This window comes from Furipterus horrens, unplaced genomic scaffold (assembly GCF_987537825.1).
Source record: "Furipterus horrens unplaced genomic scaffold, mFurHor1.1.pri manual_scaffold_4, whole genome shotgun sequence".
NCBI classification, from domain to species: domain Eukaryota; kingdom Metazoa; phylum Chordata; class Mammalia; order Chiroptera; family Furipteridae; genus Furipterus; species Furipterus horrens.
In genome coordinates, this window is record NW_028327174.1 from 173,283,157 (window position 1) to 173,303,186 (window position 20,030).

At 38.6% G+C, this 20,030-nt stretch overlaps 1 protein-coding gene across 1 annotated transcript in view; it reads left to right on the top strand.

The window, feature by feature from the left end:
• LOC150013353 (phospholipid-transporting ATPase FetA-like) overlaps window positions 1–20,030 on the top strand; it is a 64,717-nt gene that overhangs the window by 6,657 nt on the left and 38,030 nt on the right. The window contains exons 4-10 of the mRNA XM_090275241.1: window positions 390–488; window positions 2,603–2,664; window positions 6,807–6,879; window positions 7,225–7,295; window positions 8,363–8,445; window positions 9,210–9,368; window positions 13,499–13,587. Of these exons, the coding sequence (XP_090131367.1) occupies window positions 390–488; window positions 2,603–2,664; window positions 6,807–6,879; window positions 7,225–7,295; window positions 8,363–8,445; window positions 9,210–9,368; window positions 13,499–13,587 (636 nt within the window). The remainder of the gene's footprint in view (window positions 1–389; window positions 489–2,602; window positions 2,665–6,806; window positions 6,880–7,224; window positions 7,296–8,362; window positions 8,446–9,209; window positions 9,369–13,498; window positions 13,588–20,030) is intronic.

A 20,030-nucleotide genomic window follows, 5' to 3' on the forward strand; every position in this document is an offset into this window, starting at 1 on the left:
GGAAGCAGGGCTGGGTAGGCCCAAATTAGGAGAGAGGGACAGATCATCTCATTTCCCTTGTGCCGAAGACGTGTGGTAGGGTATGTGGTTTTCCCATGTCCACTCCTACCCCCTACCTCCAGCACCTTCGTTATCACAGGAGGAATGGCCCTTTGCCATCAAGACAAATGTAGTAGATAGAGTTCAGGACAGGTAGCAATTTACAGTCTCTTCTTTCTTAAGAGATGTTTACTTATATTTGGAGGGTTATATGAAGGCTACAAACAGTGGAAAAGCAACTAGGAGAGTTGGATTTATTATGAACCTGTGGAGGTGAAAATGGCATTGGGGTAGGGGGAAATATATTGTCTTTTAAGCTTATGACCTCAGTTTCTCTCCCCTTCTCACAGCTGATTCCCCAGATTTCTGCCTTGGCATGGTACACAACTGTGATACCTCTGATGGTGGTGCTGTCCATAACAGCAGTGAAAGATGCCATGGATGACCTGGTAACCTGGCTTTCTGGGCCTTTAGTTCCTCACTGCACCTAGTCAGGCTGGGGACAAGAAGGACTTCCCAGAACTACCTAGTTCTAGGAAAAAGCACTGATTGGAAAGAGATGTTTCCTTTTTTTGTTTCTTTATCTATCCCAGATGAATATTGCTTTTTGAAGGCCCCAGATTAGTGGTCTGTGCATAGCCAGAAAGGGGCAATGCAAAGCCATTCTCTCTCTTCCTACTACCACCACTCTTGGCCACTTTTCCAGGCTTTCTTGCATCTCTCTCTCTCTCTCTCTCCCTGTCTTTCTCTCTCTCTCTGTCTCTCTGTCTCTCTTAAATATTTTATTTAGTTAGTTTTAGAGAGAGGGAGAAGGAGGGAGAAAGAAAGGGAGAGAAACATTGATGTGTGAGAGAAACATTGATGGATTGCCTCTCACACGCCTCCAACCAGGGACCTGGCCCACAACCCAGGCCTGTGCCCTGACCCAGAATCAAACTGGTGACATGTTGGTCTTCAGGACAATGCCCAACCCACTGAGTCACATCATTAAGGGCCCATCTCTTTTTTAATAATCCACCTTTTCCTTTACTCCCCTCTTACCTTTCTCTGGTTTTGCTCTCATCCTTATTTCTCCATTCACTCATCTCTCATTTTTATATCCATCTTCCTTTCATCCCTCTGTTTCCTCCTCCTTCTTTCCTGTTCCTATCTTCCTTTTGCACATTTCATTTCTCCTCTCCAACTCTCCCTATTTGCCTTTCCAACTTTCAATTCTATTACGTATGCATAGCTAGGAACCCTCTGATTTTAAGAAAGCCTTATGACATGCTTAAGCAGAGGCTGACTCTTTTCCTGGCCTTGGTGGAGAAACTGTCTCCCAGTGAGTGCTATATGGCTCCCTCTTTGCTCCTTACAGTCCGCCTGCATAGATGGATAAGGGTGAGGACCCAGTACCATGCCTACTAGTGGGATTTGGGAAGCTAGTTCTATTGTCCTGCTTATATTTTCCATAAGAAAGTCCTGATTTTGCCAGAATAGATTTTTAGACTAATGTTTGACAGAAGGATGTTTTTCTAGCCCTTTAACTTTGTAACTCTTTAAAATCAGAATTAGAACATGGTTTAAATTTTAGTCATAGCTAAATTGTGACTGAAGTCACAATGCAAAAATGTAACTTTATTTCCCTGTAACTAAACTCAGTATAGCTCATAACAACCTCTCCACCATCCCCACTCTTTTTTATTTTAAGATTTTATTTGTTTATTTTTAGAGTGAGGAGAAGGGAGGTAGAAAGAGAGGGAGAGAAACATCAAAGTGTGGTTGCCTCTTGCATGCCCCCAACTGGGGACCTGGCCTGCAGGCCAGGCATGTGCCGTGACTGGGAATTGAACCAGCGACCCTTTGGTTTGCAGGCCTGCATTCAATCCACTGAGCTGCACCAGCCAAAAAGTTAATTTGCGAATTCACAATAACCCAGTTACTTCTGGTTTGGAACTCGGTCTCTTTAGGATAACTATTCTAACAAGTTCAGGATTTTTCTGCCTCCTTCCCAGTCCTACCCTTCTCCCAGGGAGTAATCTCAACTGGAAGGAAGGGATTCACCTGAGTTCCAACATCAGGACATACGCTGTATCTGTCCCCCTTCTAATTTGATCATTGAATAGATGACTGAGCAAAGTTGCTTTTGAAAAAGTTTGTGGGAGTTCTCATTGTATCCACTGTAGGCTTCTGTATGTGGACCATTGTTGGGGGTGGGGTGGAAGTGTGCTGGAAGGTACTTAGCTTTCCCTGCACCTACCAAGGAGTATGAGACCCTTATCCTGCCACCTCAACTGTGTGGCCTTTGATTTAGTTGTTTGTTCTCATCCACTAGGCTTTGGCTTTTGATCTTTAAAGCCAAGGTTTTCTCTGTTTCTTCTCCCTTGGTTCTTTTTCAGACCTCCCTTTTCAGCTTCTCAGAGATAATCAGCCTCTTGGCCTGGTTTTAATGGTAGAAGGACTTTGAAGGGTAGAGGAAAATTATAAAGAGGGTGAACTACATTGGGTGATATTTCAAAATATTAACTTTCTACATGCAGTTTGCTCAATTCTATTTCCTGAACATTTTCTTGTATAATTTTAGAGGAGGCACCAAAATGACAATCAGGTCAACAACCGATCTGTTCTGGTCCTGATGAATGGCAGGTAAGTCCTTCTAGGGAAGCCAGTTTAGGTAGGACCTGCTCTCAGTGAGAGTTGTCCTTGTGAACACTTAATGTGCTGGGGGGCTTTTGAAAAGGTAGTTCAGGACAGTGAGAAGAGCAGATTGGACATAAGAAAAATTTGTTTCTAGATATAGCATACTATGAATGCACCATCTGACCTCAGACCTGTCTGGACCTCATGTTTCTTATTTACAAAGTAAAGATCATATTCTCTACCTTAGATTACACATAAAAATAAAACTGAAATAACATATATTAAAGCAATTAATAAATTAACATGGTATTAATATGCAAGTGATTATTATTAGTGCAGTGGTCAGCACGGAGACATCAATGTCTAGAACAGCAGTTCTCAACCTGTGGGTCGCGACCCCTTTGGGGATCGAACAACCCTTTCACAGTGGTTGCCTAAGGCCATCGGAAAACACATATATAATTACATATTGTTTTTGTGATTAATCACTATGCTTTAGTTATGGTTGGGGGTTGTTGGTGGTCACCACAACATGAGGAACTCTGTTAAAGGGTCGTGGCATTAGGAAGGTTGAGAACCACTGGTCTAGAACATCAATGGGTTTTTTTGATGAATTAACTCCTTATTATATATTCTTTTCCATTACCATTTAGTGCTCTTATACTCCCCTCCCCCTAGCAATCACCATGCTGTTGTCCATGACCATGAGTCCTTTTTCCTTTTTGCTCAATCTCTCCATCCCCTAACCCCCCTGCCCACTCTCTGTCATCTGCTCTCCATCTATGAGTCTGTCCCTATTTTCCTTGTTAGTTCAGTTTAGAACATCAACGGATTCTGACATGGCTTATTGTCTATTCTTCTATAGCCTTTGGCCAGGTCACCTTTTTGTTAAAAACCTAAGAAAGTATTAACATTGACCCCATTGCTATGGTGTTTGGTCATAGCTATCTAAAGTGTTAGGCAAATGTTTACATTTGGTGGAGTCCTGCGAAATTTGAACAATTCAACTTGGCAGGAATGGAGAGAAACAAGCATAATTCCTATTTAAGGTAAAATATAAAGACTGTTACAAGAAGTAAAAAAATTATTATAAGAATTAATAAAAATGAGCAATCAGAGTTGGTTAAAGGAATCAAAGAAGACTCTCTGGAGGAGGTGATATTTGACTAGGCCTTAAGAGATGGGGAAGAATTCAACAAATAGAGATTATATGAAAGAAAAAGTAACCAGTGTGTACAGAGTATGATTGCAAAGAAGTACAAACCTGAAGGAACTCATGGGTGAGGTCCAGTCTTTTTTTCATGGTGCCTTATAGAAGACCCAGTAGCTATAGTTTTAATTGTATAATTCTATTATGTGAAGTTCTTGGACAGCTAATCCTTTTATTTATTATGTTGCTGATTCTCACTCATGGTAGATTATTTCCTCAAGAGTTTTGATCTGTTGAAGCCTCTCATAAGTACCAGCAAAAAAGGCAATTGTGATTAAAAAGAAAAATAGCCCTGACCGGTGTGGCTCAGTTGGTTGGGCATCATCTTGCAAAGTGAAAGGTCAACGTTTTGATCCCTGGTCAGGGCATATGCCTGGGTTGCAGTTTCAGTCCCAGGTCGGGCACGTACAACAAGCAACCAATTATTGTTTCTCAGATCGATGTTTCTCTCCTCTTTCTTCCTCTCTTCCCCTCTCTCTAAAAATAAATTAAAAATATTTTTTTTAAAAAGGAAAGTAAAAAATAAAATAAATAAATAGAAATTAAAAAGACAAAAGTTTGGGAAATTTTCAAGGCTAGGGAGTTACTGATCAAATGATTTTCATTAAATGAACTCCCCAAGTAACTTGAGCACTTGGGTTTTATAAGATTATTGGAGAAGAACTTGTCATAAAGTGGTTTTATGGTTGGAGTTCAAAATCAGGGCACTGATTAGACTTTGTAACCCAGTGAGGATCTGATTAATAGAACACTTGAGGTGGGGCTGGTTGTTGAAACAGTCTACATTCTAGAAAGTTGCTTTCTTTTTCTAGAACACATGGGTCTGAGCAAAGCTGCTACTGAAATATTTTGCTTTGCAAGTTGTGACTTCTGTCATTTTCATTTCTCAAGAATTTTGGTTATAAATGCATCTTTAGTGGAATCTTTTTCTAAAGAGAGAAAAGGAGAGAAAGAAGAAGGGAGAGAGAAATATATATATTTGTTGTTCCACTTATTTAGGCATTAATTGGTTGTTTCTTGATTGTGCCCTGACTGGGGATTGAACCCACAATCTTGGCATATTAAGATAATGCTCTAACCAATTGAGCTATCTGGCAAGACACTATTGGAACTTTCTTTATGGGGATTCTAAGTGGCCTGAGTTCAGGTTGTATTCCTCCCAAGGGATTTTCTGTTTGCTTCTACCAAGTAACTCAAGGGCATCAACTACTCCTGTACCTCATTAGGTTACAAATTCTCAAGGGAGTCCTCCATTCCCTCACCCCCAACCCTCCAGGGGAAGATGGACAAACTTTCTTGCCAGTGAGTTGATTATTTTTTTTTAGACCACCTTTTTCCTAATGGTATTGCCCTTGCAGAGTCCTGGCTTTAAGAGGGGTTCTTGGTTCCAACTCATTGCCTCTCAAGATCCTAAAGCTTAATCTCTTGTCTCTTTGGTGGGCTAAAGGAAAGCTCAAGTTACAAATTATGGGTTGGCCAAAAAGTTCATTTGGTGTTTTTCCATAAGATGGCTCTTGTAGCTTAGTTATCTTTAAGTTCATTCAAAACAATTTTGTTAGATTGTATTGTGACAGCTGTCATCAGTGTGCATTTTAACAAAAATCAAAATTGGTGAATTTTTGTGTAGCCATTTTAATATTGACAATGGAAGAAAATAAGCAACATTTTCAGCATATTATGCTTCATTATTTCAAGAAAGATAAAAATGCAACTGAAATGCAATACAAATATTTGTGCAGCATATGGAGAAGGTGCTGTGATGGATCAAACGTGTCAAAAGTGGTTTGTGAAATTTCGTTCTGGAGGTTTCTTGCTGTATGATGCTCCATGATCAGGTAGACCAGTTGAAGTTGATAGCGATCAAATCAAGACATTAATTGAGAACAACCAATGTTATACCACATGGGAAATACCCAACATATTCAAAATATCCATATCAATAAAGTTATTAGTGAAAATGAAAAATGTGTCTTTTACTGAAAAAAACCATACAGACTTTTTGGCCAACCCAATATTAAGAGTGGCAATGCCCCTCCCTCACTCAGGGCAAGAACAGCTTCAGAACATGCTTGTGTTCTGGATTTCAGTCCTGTCTTTCTTCCTGGCTCCTTACTTTATGTTAAATGTAGCCTTGCTTATAAAAGTGTTGGCTTTATTTTATCTAGTATTTCTAAGTATTTGTATTAGAAAAAGTACCAGAGTGTTACAGAACTCCAGGAGGTACCATTCACATAAAACAGAGAATATAATATGAATGATTTCCTCTGGAGTCAAAGCCATGCCTTCTCTAGCTATATGACCAAATTTTATAAACAAAAGGTAGAATGATATGAATGTGAATTAAAAATGTACTTATGGCACAACAGGATTGAATATTTTAAATCAGTAGGAACTATCTCCCCCTCTTCTTAACCTGGGACACACAGTTGTTATAATGTCTAGGAATGAAGTCATAATAGTTTGCAAATCAAGACAAAATAAAACACTTAGATGTTTTTCTCCAAAGCTTATAGCTACTATTCTTTAGTACTATCACCGAGATTTGAAAATTAGAAACAAAATAAGTAAATATATTGAGAATTATCTGCTCAGAGATGGTACCTGAAACCAAAGAAAAGAAGTTCAAGGATATATAAATAGTGATTTTGCAACAATAACTTATGTTTACATTATAACATTTAAAGAAAATTGAATTTGTAATTAAGATTTGAAGAAATATAATGCTAGAATTTGAAAAACTAATGGACCCCATTCTTGATTTTAGCAACAATGCCTCACAAACTGGTTTGGTCCTCCTCAGAGCCTTGACTTCATCTCAGCTTCCTTCCTTCCTTCCTTCCTTCCTTCCTTCCTTCCTTCCTTCCTTTCTTTCTTTCTTGTTAAAACAGGACTTTGGGTGAATTATCAGAGGAGGCTTTCAAGGGTTATTTTCTTACAGGATGGAGAAGAAAAAATGGATGAATATCCAAGTGGGAGATATAATAAAATTAGAAAATAATCAGTCTGTTACGGTGAGTACCTCTTTGGGCTGTGGCTTTTTCGGCTTGAGTGAATACAAGGGAACCCTTTTAGCACTTCCACTACCATTGGTTTTGGTGACTTTCATCTGCCTCATTTTTCATCCAGAGATAAGCTTGTTCTTGTCCACCTCTCACTATAGCGACAGGTAATGTGAGGCTTGTTAATGAAAGGGGTGTAGTGTAGCAGTGATGGGTCCTAGACAAAGGAAGTAAACCAAACGTCTATAAAATTTTTAGAATGAACATCTATTCCTGAGGTAACTGCTCTTGTCACGCTGTAATGTTAAAAGTCTGCCTTCCTGCTTTCCTTATCTTCTCTGACTTTTCTGACCACAGGCTGATATACTATTGCTCTCTAGCAGTGAGCCCTACAGTATGACGTATATAGAAACAGCAGAACTGGATGGGTAAGTGTCTCCTCCTTAATGGTCCATGAAGGTGGCTGAGCCAGCTTAGAGTGATTTTTCACCAAGGGAGAACGTGATGCAGAGAATGAATTTTATTCTCAGATCAAAGTACCGAAGAGGCTAGAAATACCAGATAAGATAGGAGGCCAGATTCTTGGGAACTCAAGTCTAAGGCTGAGCTTTTGACAGCAATAATTGAGCATTCACTAGGTGAAGTATCTGGGCAAATGAACTCCATATTCTGCATCTAAACTGGAGACACTTTGTATGGCTGTATTTATTAATGCTGAGTGACAGGAAAGAGGTTAACAGAACTGTAAAATTTCAGAACACAGTTCCAAAGTTTCCAGGGGTGAAAAATGAGTATGGAGGTAATTATTTACTGATAAAATACCATGTTCTATAAAGAATTTAAGGTAGAAATTCAATAGCATACAAAAGCTAAGGTCTTAGGAGGATAGAGACCATCTTCAGAAAGCTTGTCCTATAGAGTTTTGTATGGATCTGCTTTCTTACAACTATTCCTCTTGGTGCCCACAAGCTTTTTGAAATGTGGCTTCTATCTTTGCTTCTATCTCAGTGCATTCTTATATCAGCAAATGGTTAACTGGGATCCCTTCATAAGTTCTATAAATATTTATGAATAAAGAGTATGTTTACTTGAAGGTGTGTTGCAGGTTTTTATCAGGACATGCTCCTTATTCTTGAAGGGAGCTGGTGCCTCATCCACATTGTTTGGTGATGTCTCTTCAGCTCTCTAGAGCATCTGTCTGGCAAGATCTCATGGACTGGTTAAAAGAATGGTGATGTGTTGCAGTGAAAGAGGGGAGTCAGTGTGCTAACACTAGTGTCCTTGTAGAGCCATCCCACCTCAACAATGTCCTTGAGAGAGAATAGTGGGAGTGACTCATACAGCTCAAACCTATAGCCCAAGTTCTGTTGGCAACATCTATCTTCTAAAACTCCACAAAGAAGTAGGAGAACCTGGACCTGTGGTGCTGTTGTGTATGTGTCCTGTATACTGGTGGTTGTGTCCTGTATGCTGGTGACTATGTCCTTTACTCTAGTGAAACCAACCTGAAAGTGAAACAGGCCATCTCCATTACCAGTAAAATGGAAGATAACTTGAAGCTGCTGTCTGCCTTTGATGGTGAGTTAGCACATAGGTTTGCCCACCCAAATTTTTATCAGTAGAGGACTGGTTAAATAAAATATGGTATATTCATACAGTGAATTCTCTGTAACTGTTTAAGAGCAATGTTCAAATTGATATTTATTGACATGGGAAAAATATTTGCAACATATTAATAAGTAGAAAAATGTTACACAAGACTCTGCTTAGTATATATACCATAAACTTATTTTTTGAAATATATATGTGGTTATGAGTACATGTATAGAAAAACTTGGAATGATGTACTTCAAAAGGTATTAATAGCACTTATCTCTAGGCCATGGGTGAATTTAACTTCTTTCTCCTCTTAATATTGTGTACATATTTACAAAGGGCATATTTTGCTTTACTAATCAGGAAAAAGTCAGATTATTTTTATTTTGAAAAAATACTAGGTTTTCTTTAAGTAGTTTTTAAATTTATTCAGATTTAGAGTTCATATGACCTGGTAGTACTGATAGTGATAAGTTATTACGTGGGTTTTTCTCATCCATGTATGTGTGCTCTCTGGATAATCCATGTCACAAATAGAATTACTCTTTTTTGATGCCCAGAAACCTTTGTCTGCCTTTCTAAATGGAGCGGGTGAGAAATGGGCAGCATCTGAGAGAGGATAGGAAAAAGATGCGTATGTATTTTGAAAGAGAGATGTCTTCCTCTTCCTCTTCTATCCTGTTAGGAAAGGCATAAGATTACAGAGATAGGGCTCTTCTTCTTCCTTTTTTTTTTTTTTTTTTCAGGAGAAGTGAGGTGTGAGTCTCCCAATAACAAGTTGGACAGATTCGCAGGCATACTGACCTATAAGGGAAAAAACTACATCCTGGACCATGACAAGCTGCTGCTCCGAGGATGCGTCATCAGGAATACAGATTGGTGCTATGGCTTAGTGATTTATACTGGTACGTCTCCCTGGAGCCACAGTTAGACCCCCAGGCTGCTGGATTCAATTAATGGCCAAGTTGTGGGTACTTAGGTTTCAAGATGTAGATAGTGCTCAGCTATATTTCAGAACACTATGGCTTTGAGACAGATAGAAAGGGGGTTGGGTGGATGGATGCATAGATGGATGGATGGATGATTTAGGGGAAAAAAAAACTTTTTTTCTTAGGAAAAAAAATTCCTTTTTTCCCAAGCAATGAGCTGCCAACACATCAGCACTGCCATTGTTAGAGGAAGGCTTTGTGTTCCAAGACCACAGGACATTCATGAGTCTTTCCAATCACATCTGGACACAAGAGAAGTCATACATACACAAGTACACATAGATTGGTGTGTGAAAGGGGAACTTGTGAACAGGGAGAGTATATGTGGATTACTCCCATGAGGAGAGAATAAACACAGTGCTCATTATAGATAAGAATATAAAATATAATGTGAAGACTTCATACCAGAGAAAAAGTACATGTGGGACATTAGCCATTGGCCCCTCTTGAGATGTCATTTAGAACCATAATCCCTTATGCTTAGTGAGTTATTTTCTTGGGTTATGATGTGGCTCAGGAGAATGGAGGAACCTTCTGTGCTACCCTATGCCCTCGGTTACAGTGGGCATTGTTGACAACAACCACAATAAGAAGACGGGGATTCTGAAGATAGCATCAAGGAAGATTTACCACAGTGAATTCTACTCAATGCAAGCTCCTCTTCTAGAGGATTTACTCCTTAGACATGGTGATCCTAGATACCTCACTTCTGTGGAAAATAATGGGATCCAAGCCCTAGGGGAAAGCTTAAGAATCCATGGAGGTGTTGGTAGAACTTTCTTCATTGATTCTTGACCTACAAGTGGCAGCGTCTAGGCTGCTAGTCCCAAACACAAAAATTTGAAGTAGACTTTTTTTTCCCCCATTGTACTTAAGCAGCTACCCATACACTTTGCCACTCATAAAAAGCTCATTTTTCAGCAAGATATTTTTCCCTAAAGCAACAGCAGTCGGGTTGCCAACCAGCACAAATCTAGTTAAGGTTTCCCTCTGACTCTTTGTTGGTTACATGGCAATGAAAAATCTCTGGGGGCTTTAGGAAGCTCAAAACAGAGAACTGATGCTGCCTAAGAGAATCTCAAGGTATGCAGTGCAGAACTGATAGTTTTTCCTGCTACAAGATGTGTAAGTTCTACTGTGATCTCCACATTTTTCTTGAAACCTGGGGTAGGGACAGTCTTTCAATGAACCCCTAGGAGATACTGTCCCTTGTAGCTCTAGGCTCTCAGCCAAACTTCTCATTAGTTCAAGCCCTTCAAGGAGTGTTTAAGAGGAAAGAATGGCATAGCTTATGCACTGCATTCTTTTTTTTTAAATGTGTTTTATTGATTACAGTGTTACATTTGTTCCAATTTCCCTTCCCTCTGCTCCCCTCCACCCGGTGGCCCCCCTCCCTCCCCTTGTCCCCCCCTTTCTGTCCATGTCCATTGGTTGTGCATACAGTTCTTCTCAACCTCTCTCTGTCTATTCCATTCCCTCCTACGATGTTTCTTAATTCCTATACCATCTCCCTCCCTCTCCCTTTCCCCCTCCCTGCTGACCTCCCCCCAATATGCTCCCCATACCTATAGTTCTTTTCCACTCTCATTGCCTATTTAGTTTGCCTTTGTTTCAATTCCCTAGCTTCTGTTGCTGCTTCTTGTGATGCAGTTTTCATTTTAGTGTTCATAGTTTTGATCCTCCTTTTTCTAAACCAGTCCTTTTAACATCTCATATAACAGTGGTTTGGATCTAATGAACTCCTTCAGTTTTATTTTGTCCTGGAAACACTTTCTCTGCCCTTCTATTCTGAATGACAGCTTCGCTGGATAAAGTATTCGTGGTTGTAGGTTTTGGATTTTCATTACTTTGAATATTTCTTGCCAGTCCCTTCTTGCCTGCAGGGTCTCCCTTGAGAAGTCAGCTGATAGTCTAATTGGGACCCCTTTGTACATGATTCTTTTCTTCTCTCTTGCTGCTTTTAAGATTCTCTCTTTATCTTTAACTTTTGACATTTTGATTATAATGTGTCTTGGAGTGGTTCTGCCTGGGTCCAGTTGTTTTGGAACTCTCTGTGCTTCCTGTACCTGTAAGTCTATTTCCTTCCCCAAGTTTGGGAAGTTCTGCTTTATTATATTTTCACTTAATTTTTCCATTTCTAGTTCTTCTTTGCCCTCTGACAATCCGATCATCCGTATGTTGGGTCTCTTATAGCTGTCCCAGAGGTTTCTGATCCTCTCATCATTTTCCTTGCTTCCCGTTTCCTCTCTCTGCACTCGTTGACTGTTCCTTCTCTATGTTCTGGTTTGTTGATTTGAACTCTGGATTTTATTTCCTCACCATCTGTCTCGTATGTGGTTTTGTTCCTTTCAGTATGAGTGTTTTTCAATTCTTTCTCATCTTTTTCCAGATCTTTTGTTAATTCTTTAAGCCACCTGATAACAATGGCCCTGAACTGAGCCTCTGACAGGTTTCTTATTTGTTCATCTGTCAGGTTCTTCATCTGTTGCCTGGTGAGCTGCGCCACCGGGATTTCTATAGTTGTCTGCCTCATTTTGACAGATGCGTTTTGTTTTCTTGGGCCGGATATAGGGGGCAGTGCCTGTGTACTCCTCACAACCCAGTGACCTGCGGTGATCCGCAACCTTTTTCGCCGCGCTGTGGCCCTTTGTCGTCACAACCCAGCCACCGGCGGTGGTCCAGCAACCTATTTCACAGCGCTGTGGCACTTTGTGTGGGGGCAGGTGTCCAAGATGGATTCCTGCAGTTATTCCGCTGGGCCTCACTGTTCGGGGAGATGCGGGTGGCTGCTTTTCCCAGCGTTGGGGTCGCAAGCTGCCAGGGTTAGACTGCAACTGAGATTGCTCTCCCTGCCGCTGTCCCTGGTGCTACCGCAAACAGCCCCGCCCCCTTTCGCTCTTCTTACCTGCCCAAAGGGCGCCGCTGCTTTATAACTTCATACGTTGGGCTTCCGTGTAGCTTTATTTTCTGGAATTTCTAGTTATCTTTTGTTTTGAAGTAGTTGTATTCCTCTCTAGTTGTAGAAGGAGACCGAGCGTGTCTGTCTAAGCCTCCATCTTGGCCGGAAGTCCCTGCACTGCATTCTTGATGTTTGTCCACATACTGGGGAAGTTCCAGCTCCCCATAAACACTGATGAAATTCCTTCATTAGACTACATGTAAAAATAATAATCAGATGGTAAAAGGCCAGAGAAATTGCTACTTAGACTTCTAAACTTTTCTCTGCAAAACCGTGGTCGGGTAGCTCAGTTGGTTAGAGTGTCATCCCAATATGCAAAAGTTGTGGAGTTTGATCCCTGGTCAGGGCACATATAAGAAGCAACCATTGAATGTATAAATGAGTGGAAGAACAAGTCAATGTTTCTATCTCTCTCAAAAAAAAATCAATAAATAAAAATTAACTAAAATTAAATTAAAAACTTTTCTCTGCACCTGTATCTCTAGTCAGTAATTTCCAACTCTAGTCCCTGTGGCCATTAAAAGCTTTTTACCTCTACTTAGTATCTGCCCTATCAGGAAGAAATACGGAGTCTCTGTCTCAGCCCCAGAGAAATCTCAGATCCCCAACTTCCCTCTTAGAAGAAATCACTACCATTGCCTTTCCTTTTCTCTCTTTCCCAATTAGAAACTTTAAGTAGAACCTGGTCCAACACTGGGTTGTCCCCCACCCCACCCCACCCCCAAAAAAAGGTGGCAAACTATCAGAAGATCCCCTTTCTAAGCTAAATAAACCAGGTGGTAATAAGAGAGAAGACTGTGACTCCTATTGTCGCTAACTCATCTGTGAAAGACTACACATCTAAGGTGCTGCACTAAGAGAGGCCAGTGTTGCCACACTTTGCAGAAGTGGTTGGAATTATGCTTAGAAACAAATTTTCTATTCTTTGAGTTACTCCAGGGCTTTTTATGAGCCTTTCTCCAGGGCTTTATCCCCTGGCACTGGAAAGAAGTGTGATTATGTGATCATAAAGGTACATCCAATCCAATTTCAAGCCTTTGGGTATATTCAATGATTCTAAGAGCTGATGTCTCCCTGTTTCACTTAGGACCAGACACCAAATTAATGCAGAACAGTGGAAAGTTCTCCTTTAAACGGACACATATAGACCATCTCATGAATGTCCTTGTGCTCTGGGTAAGTTAAAGACTTTTCTTCTATGTCTTTATGAATAGACATACTTCCCTTCCTTCCTTGGGAGTAGCTAGTATTTCCAACATGGTATTTAGTTGTTTCAAAGTCTCAAGAAGTCTTTAGAACCCCACATACTAATTAATGTCTGAAGCAGAAAAGAACAGAGCCGATTGATAAGGGATTCTCTAATTTATACCTCTGTTTGTGGAGGATAGTCATAATTTTTCAGAATGAATCAAGGACCCTGCTTTATTTTTTTTATTGTATTTTTTTCCATTACTGTTTAGTCCCCTTATACCCCTCTCCTCCTCAAAGACCCTGCTTTAGAAATTAAGACATATTTTTATTTCTCATAACCAGCTATATAATGACCACTTAAATAAAAACTTACTTAGCTAATAGATCACCTTACTTGAACTAATAATGATTTGCAAGCTCTATTTCCTTAGAGGAGTCTAAGAGCTGCTGTAGGGAGAAGAGAAGCAATCTATTGAATTTTGTTCTGGCTTCCTCATTCTGAAGCTCCTGCTTCAAAAAGAGCAGCTTCACATTTATCTGTTTTATAATACTTCAAATAGAAAATAGAGGATTCTGCTGCTAAGTAATTAAATTAGGAAAGCACTACAATAGAAAATAATCAGCCTTTATAATAGAAGTTTAAATTGAAGACTAATTAATCATTTACTTTATTTCCAATCATATACATGTTGTCTTTATTCTTGTTATATACAGACAGATTAATTTCTTCACTTATACAACTTCTTTGCATAACCAAGCAATTACATTGCTGTTTATACTTAATTACATGACTTTTCATTTTTCTTTTTACTCCATTGCTTAGATTCTGAAAATTCAAAAATGCCCCTTCTTTCTGTACATTTCTCATAAATATCTGACTTATAAACTGTGTATTCTCCATTATTTATTATTTTTCTAAACTCTTTGGATTTAGTAAATGGGTTTTAGAAAGTTAGGAAGGTTTATTCAGCTTTGAGACCAAAAAACTCATATCCACTGTCTTTCTCTTTCTACTGCTGTTTGTATAGCTTTCAGCAGTTGAAACAAAGTGACATTTCCTGGTGTCTTAATGAGGAGGACAGTCATAGTTGAGAACTTAGAAAGGCAACATTGACTAATATGCCTTTGATAATATTAAGAACATATATCATTAGACATTGAGCTAGGTCATTTAGCTTAGGCTTGTCTTCAAAACAGGATGTCTCCCATACACCTAGGAAGGTTCAACTACCTGTTTACCTATCTTAAGGGTAGTGATAATACTTGCTATCTGTAGAAGGACTTTAATTTTTTAGAATATTTTCGCATTACTCACTAATCGTAGCCTCACTACGTACATGAACAATAAGCAAATGAGAAAGTATTTTACCTATTTGACAAACATACAAAGTGAGACACAGTAAAGACAAATATCCTAAGTAAATTACCACAGAAAAATAATGGTACAGACAGATCTATGACTCATCAAGTCATCAAATCATGTTTACTGAGAATCTATTATATACCCAATATGTGCCAGATGTGGGGAGAATCATAAGGATGTATAAGACCTGGGTCCCAGTCTCAAGTATTTAAGTTCACTTTTGGAGGATAGGGCATTGATATGTGCCAGATACTTTACATACATAAAATTATGTAATAATTGTATCCATCTATCTAGATGTAACTTTTCAGAGTCAATGCTCTTTCTGCTATACTTGTTTTCTCCCTGCCAATCCCTTCTAGCCTGCAAAGTTCCTTTTGAGAAATCACCTGACACTCTTATAGGAACTTCCCTGTAGGAAACTAATTACTTTTCTCTTGCTGCTTTTAAGATTCTCTCTTTATCTTAACTTTTGGCATTTTAATTGTGATATGTCTTAGAGTGGGCCTCTTTGCATCCATCTTGTTTGGGACTCTCTGTGCTTCCTGGACTTGCATGTCTATTTCCTTCATCAAGTTAGGGAAGTTTTCATTCATTATTTTTTCAAATAGACTTCCAATTTATTGCTCTTCCTCTTTTCCTTCTGACACCCCTATAATGTGAATGTTGGACCTCTTGAAGTTGTCTCAGAGGTTGCTTATACTATACTAATTTTTTTGGATTCTTTTTTTCTTCTTGTTCAAATTGGTTGTTTTTTGCTTCCTTATGTTCCAAATCATTGATTTGATTCTCAGCTACATCCACTCTACTGTTGTTTCCCTGTAGCTGTCAAACAGCACATACTGCCTACCTACACAGAACTCGTGATTCCATCTTCGCATCAGGGCAGTAGCCTGTTGGGGAAACAAAATTAACCAAAGGAAACAAAACCAACCAAAGAAACAAATTACTCTTTTATTCATATTTTTAAGTGGACTAGAGGGAAATCAGGAGCACAAGAGGAGGATAAGGATAAACAAATAGAATAAATGACCCCAGAATAAACAGACTGTAATTTAGGGAAGAGAAAAGAAAAGAACATTCAAATCATTTTTATTACTCTTCTTAGAAGAAGCAATGCATAAATAAAATAACTTACAAAAATAACAAAAAAGAGTTTTGGAAAGTAAAAATTTCTGAAATTAAAAAGCCAGTGAAAAGGCTGAAATAAAGAGTCAAAAAGCTCTCCTAGACCATAAGACAAAAAGACAAAGATAGACTATCTGATCTAAATACTGTTTTAGTGGCAGGCCAAACCAGGTGCCTCCAGTTTATCTACCAGGAATATCATAGAGAGATAACATTTGTCAATGGTTCAGTTTTGCCCTATTTTCAGGGTTACTGAGATGGCCAGAAGTCAGTCTGGCCCTAACAATTATTTTCCTATTGTTTGCTGTCAGCTTAAATAGCAGCATAATATTCTATTGTTACCATAAACATAGGTTTATGTTCCATGTAAAGAAACTTAGTGGGAGTGCCTGGAGAGTCATATGCTGAGCTCTTGAGGTAGAGAACAAGTTTGTAATGGAATGGTAAATGTATTTTCCTGAACTGACATCAACCCTAATATTGTACTCCTCTTTCCTCCTTTATTTGGTTAAACTGCAGCAGATTTCTTTTTGTCTACAATTTTTCTTAAAATTTTTGATGATATGACTCCTCTTTCCCTTTTGCCCAAGGACCTCATTCTTTAATAAAGCCTGTTATTTTGACAAATTTCTAGTAGGGTACAAAGCAAATGTGTACCAGTATAATTGTTATTTTATATTAACTTTATACATATTATCGACTTGGCTTAAAATAGTTTTATGATTTTACCTACTTAGGCCATTTGGTTATCTCATTTGTGACAGAATAATGTGAAGCTAAAGTAATTGCTAAGCTCTGAATGGAAATAACATGTTCAAGAAAATTAATTGCCTCTGCTTTATTATGTGCTCAAAATAGATAATTGAAAGTACTCAGCATTGAATTTGGTGTTAAGAGTATTGTTGCTTTAATTCAGTATATTTGTTTATAGAAAGCAAAACAAAGGTGGAATGTCGAGTAGAAAGAAATATGAAAATGTTTTTAAATATTCTGTATTGCTACTATTTTGGAATTTGTCCATTTATAAGCTCCAAAAATAAATTTTTCATGAAATAAAAAAATAAGGTAGCTTTTTCTACCAAGATCTTTACTCTATTAACCTCTTTTATTTTTCTCATAGCACTTAACCACTAATTAAATTGTATTTTTCTATTTCTTAACTTCTCTGTTGTTGCCCACCCATCTCCACAGGATTGTAAACTCTCTGAGAGTAAGAACATTGTCTTTTTCACCACTGTATTCTCTGTCCCTAGAACTATGCCTGACACATAACAGGAACTTCATTATTATTTGTTGAGTTATTAGAAATAGTGAATATCTGAGCTACCAAATTAATGAGCCTCTAAGGTAGAACTTTTGTCATATCCATCTCCATATTCATGGAAATGCCTTGCACAAAGTAGTGCTGAGGAAATACCTTTGAATGGTTATTAAATGAAGAAATGTTCTTGAATTAGCTAGGTTCTTATCAGCTCAGCAGTTTCATGTGGTATTTTTGCCAGGACATTGTTAATGTAGTTAGATGTAATGTAGTCTCATTTCATGAAGCTGAAGCAGAAATCCTTCCTGATTTAAACACCTTTTCCCATTTTTGGAAATGTTTCTTAGGGGAACATCTGGCAGAGACACCGGAAGCATGTTTAGCAAAGCAGCTTCCTGGTGAGCCCACAGCTGAACTAGAGTTGAATCGCTCTCCCTCTCCTCACTGACCAAAGCTCACAGTGACAATGCTGTCTGAACACTAGTCTGTTAAGTCCTAGGAATGTATTTGTGGGGCAAAGGAGAGAGAGTGTGCTTGAAATTGGAATGATGCCAGAAATCCAGGAAATACTTCTGGGATGAGGCACAATGAAAAGCGTAGATGTGAGGGGCCAAAGGAACAAGGAGTGCTTTCTTTTTATAGCCTGTCCTCCCCACTGTGACAGTGATGGCCTTAGTTCTTGGTCATTTTTGTCAAGAGTGACAAAATTGAGTATCATTTCAGTCTTGAATGGAACCACTGTTTGCTAAATGAGAGGCTATCTGTTCTTCTGGGGTCTGACTGGCTCTGGTAATAAACAAAGAACCTCTGGGGTTTGTAGCAACACTAATTCCTTACTTCTCCCTATAGAAAAGAAGCAAAGTGAAACTTTAAGAGACTAAGTACTAATAAATTCCATCACAATAATAAGAAACACAGAGCATCTGCAAGGGCTTAGAAAGCTTCAAGATGGCAGGAAAAGCTCTAGGAATGAGGAAAGAGCACATTTTGTCCTACCCCTGCAGGCCTCATGCTGATGGGGAAGCCCTGTCCTCTGGGGCTTGGTCTGATAGTGGTGATTTCCCTCTCTAGTGGCTCAATGTGAGCAGAAAGGTCTGCTTCTGGGAGACTTACAGTCTAACAATGAAGGCAGGGCACATCACTGGAAACCACAGGTAACTCTGTTATTCAGGCAGTAGAGTTGGAGCGGTGTTGTTGAAAGTCACTCTGTAATCTTCTCCCACAGCTTTGGAGGGTTTCAGATTATTTATTCTAGTAATATATAATAACTAAGTTGTGAATAAATTTATATTTATAAGCATAATAATAATTTATTCTAATCAGTTTACCTTCCCCGTTTTTTCCCAATGGAGCTGATAAAGTAGGGCCTAGAGAAGTGGCAGGTAGAGGAATATAGTCTTAAATTTAATACTGCCCACATAGACTATCCAAAAAAGAAGACAAAACCAGTGGAACTCATCACTGAGGTTTATCTGCACCATGAAGAAAGCTTTGCTTTCAAATGACTCATTGAAGGAAGGATGAGGAAATGGGAGTAAGATTGAGGACTTTATCTCAAAGAACTGAACTGCTCAATATGAATCTGTATTAGGCTAGGAGTAAAAGCAGATTTTATTCTGTTTTATCTCAATCCTCCTCTGCTTTGCTCTCCCCCATCCATCACCCAACTCCCAAATCTCATATACTAAATGATTTCAAGAATTTATTGTGAATTTTTAAGAGATAAAAGTATTGTTGTTATGTTTTTAAATAAGATCTTTTAAAGATATATATTAAACTGTTTACAGATAAAATTATATAATGTGAGAAATTTGCTTAAAACAAAAAGGAGGTCAGGAGAAGAGCAGGTTTGGATGACATAAGACTGACCATAAATTGATCATTGTTGAAGCTGGGTTCATTGTACACATACCTTAATATGTGTTTGAAATTTTTCATAATAAAAAGTTTATTAAAATTTCATTTTCTGAAAATGTTCCTAATTAAACCTACTCCTCCTGCCTTTCTACTCTCGTCTTCAAATACTTTTCCATCAGTGATTCAAGATGAGACCTCCAATCATCTAGCAATGGGGATGGGTTGTTTTCAGGTAGTCACACTTTGTGACAAAGGACACAGCTTTGAAGATCATTCAGTAGACTGAGAGGTGGTTCACAATACTATCATACATATATTCTGCAGTGGCACGAGATTGTATACTGCTGGTAGAATATAAAATTGTATAACTACTTTGGAAAACATTTGGTTATTTATTTATTTGAGAGAAAGAGAGACATCAGTTTGTTGTTCTACTTGTTTATGCATTCTTTGGTTGCTTCCTCATTGTGCCATGACTGGAAATCAAACCTGAAACCTTGCAATATCAGGAACGGTGCACTAACCAACTGAGCTAGCTGGCCAGGGCCGATTTAGTAGTTTTTTATTTTTATTTTTATTTTTTATTTTAAGTATATTTTATTGATTATGTTGTTACAGTAGTTCCAGTTTTTTTCCCCTTTGTTCCCCTCTGCCCAGTATCCCCCTTCCCTCCAGCAATCCCACTCCACTTAGTTCATGTCCATGGGTCATGCATATAAGTTCTTTGGCATCACCCTTTCCTATATTATTCTTAACTATCTTCTGTCTATTTTGTACCAACTGATTATGCTTCTTAGTCCCTGCACCATTTGCCCATTT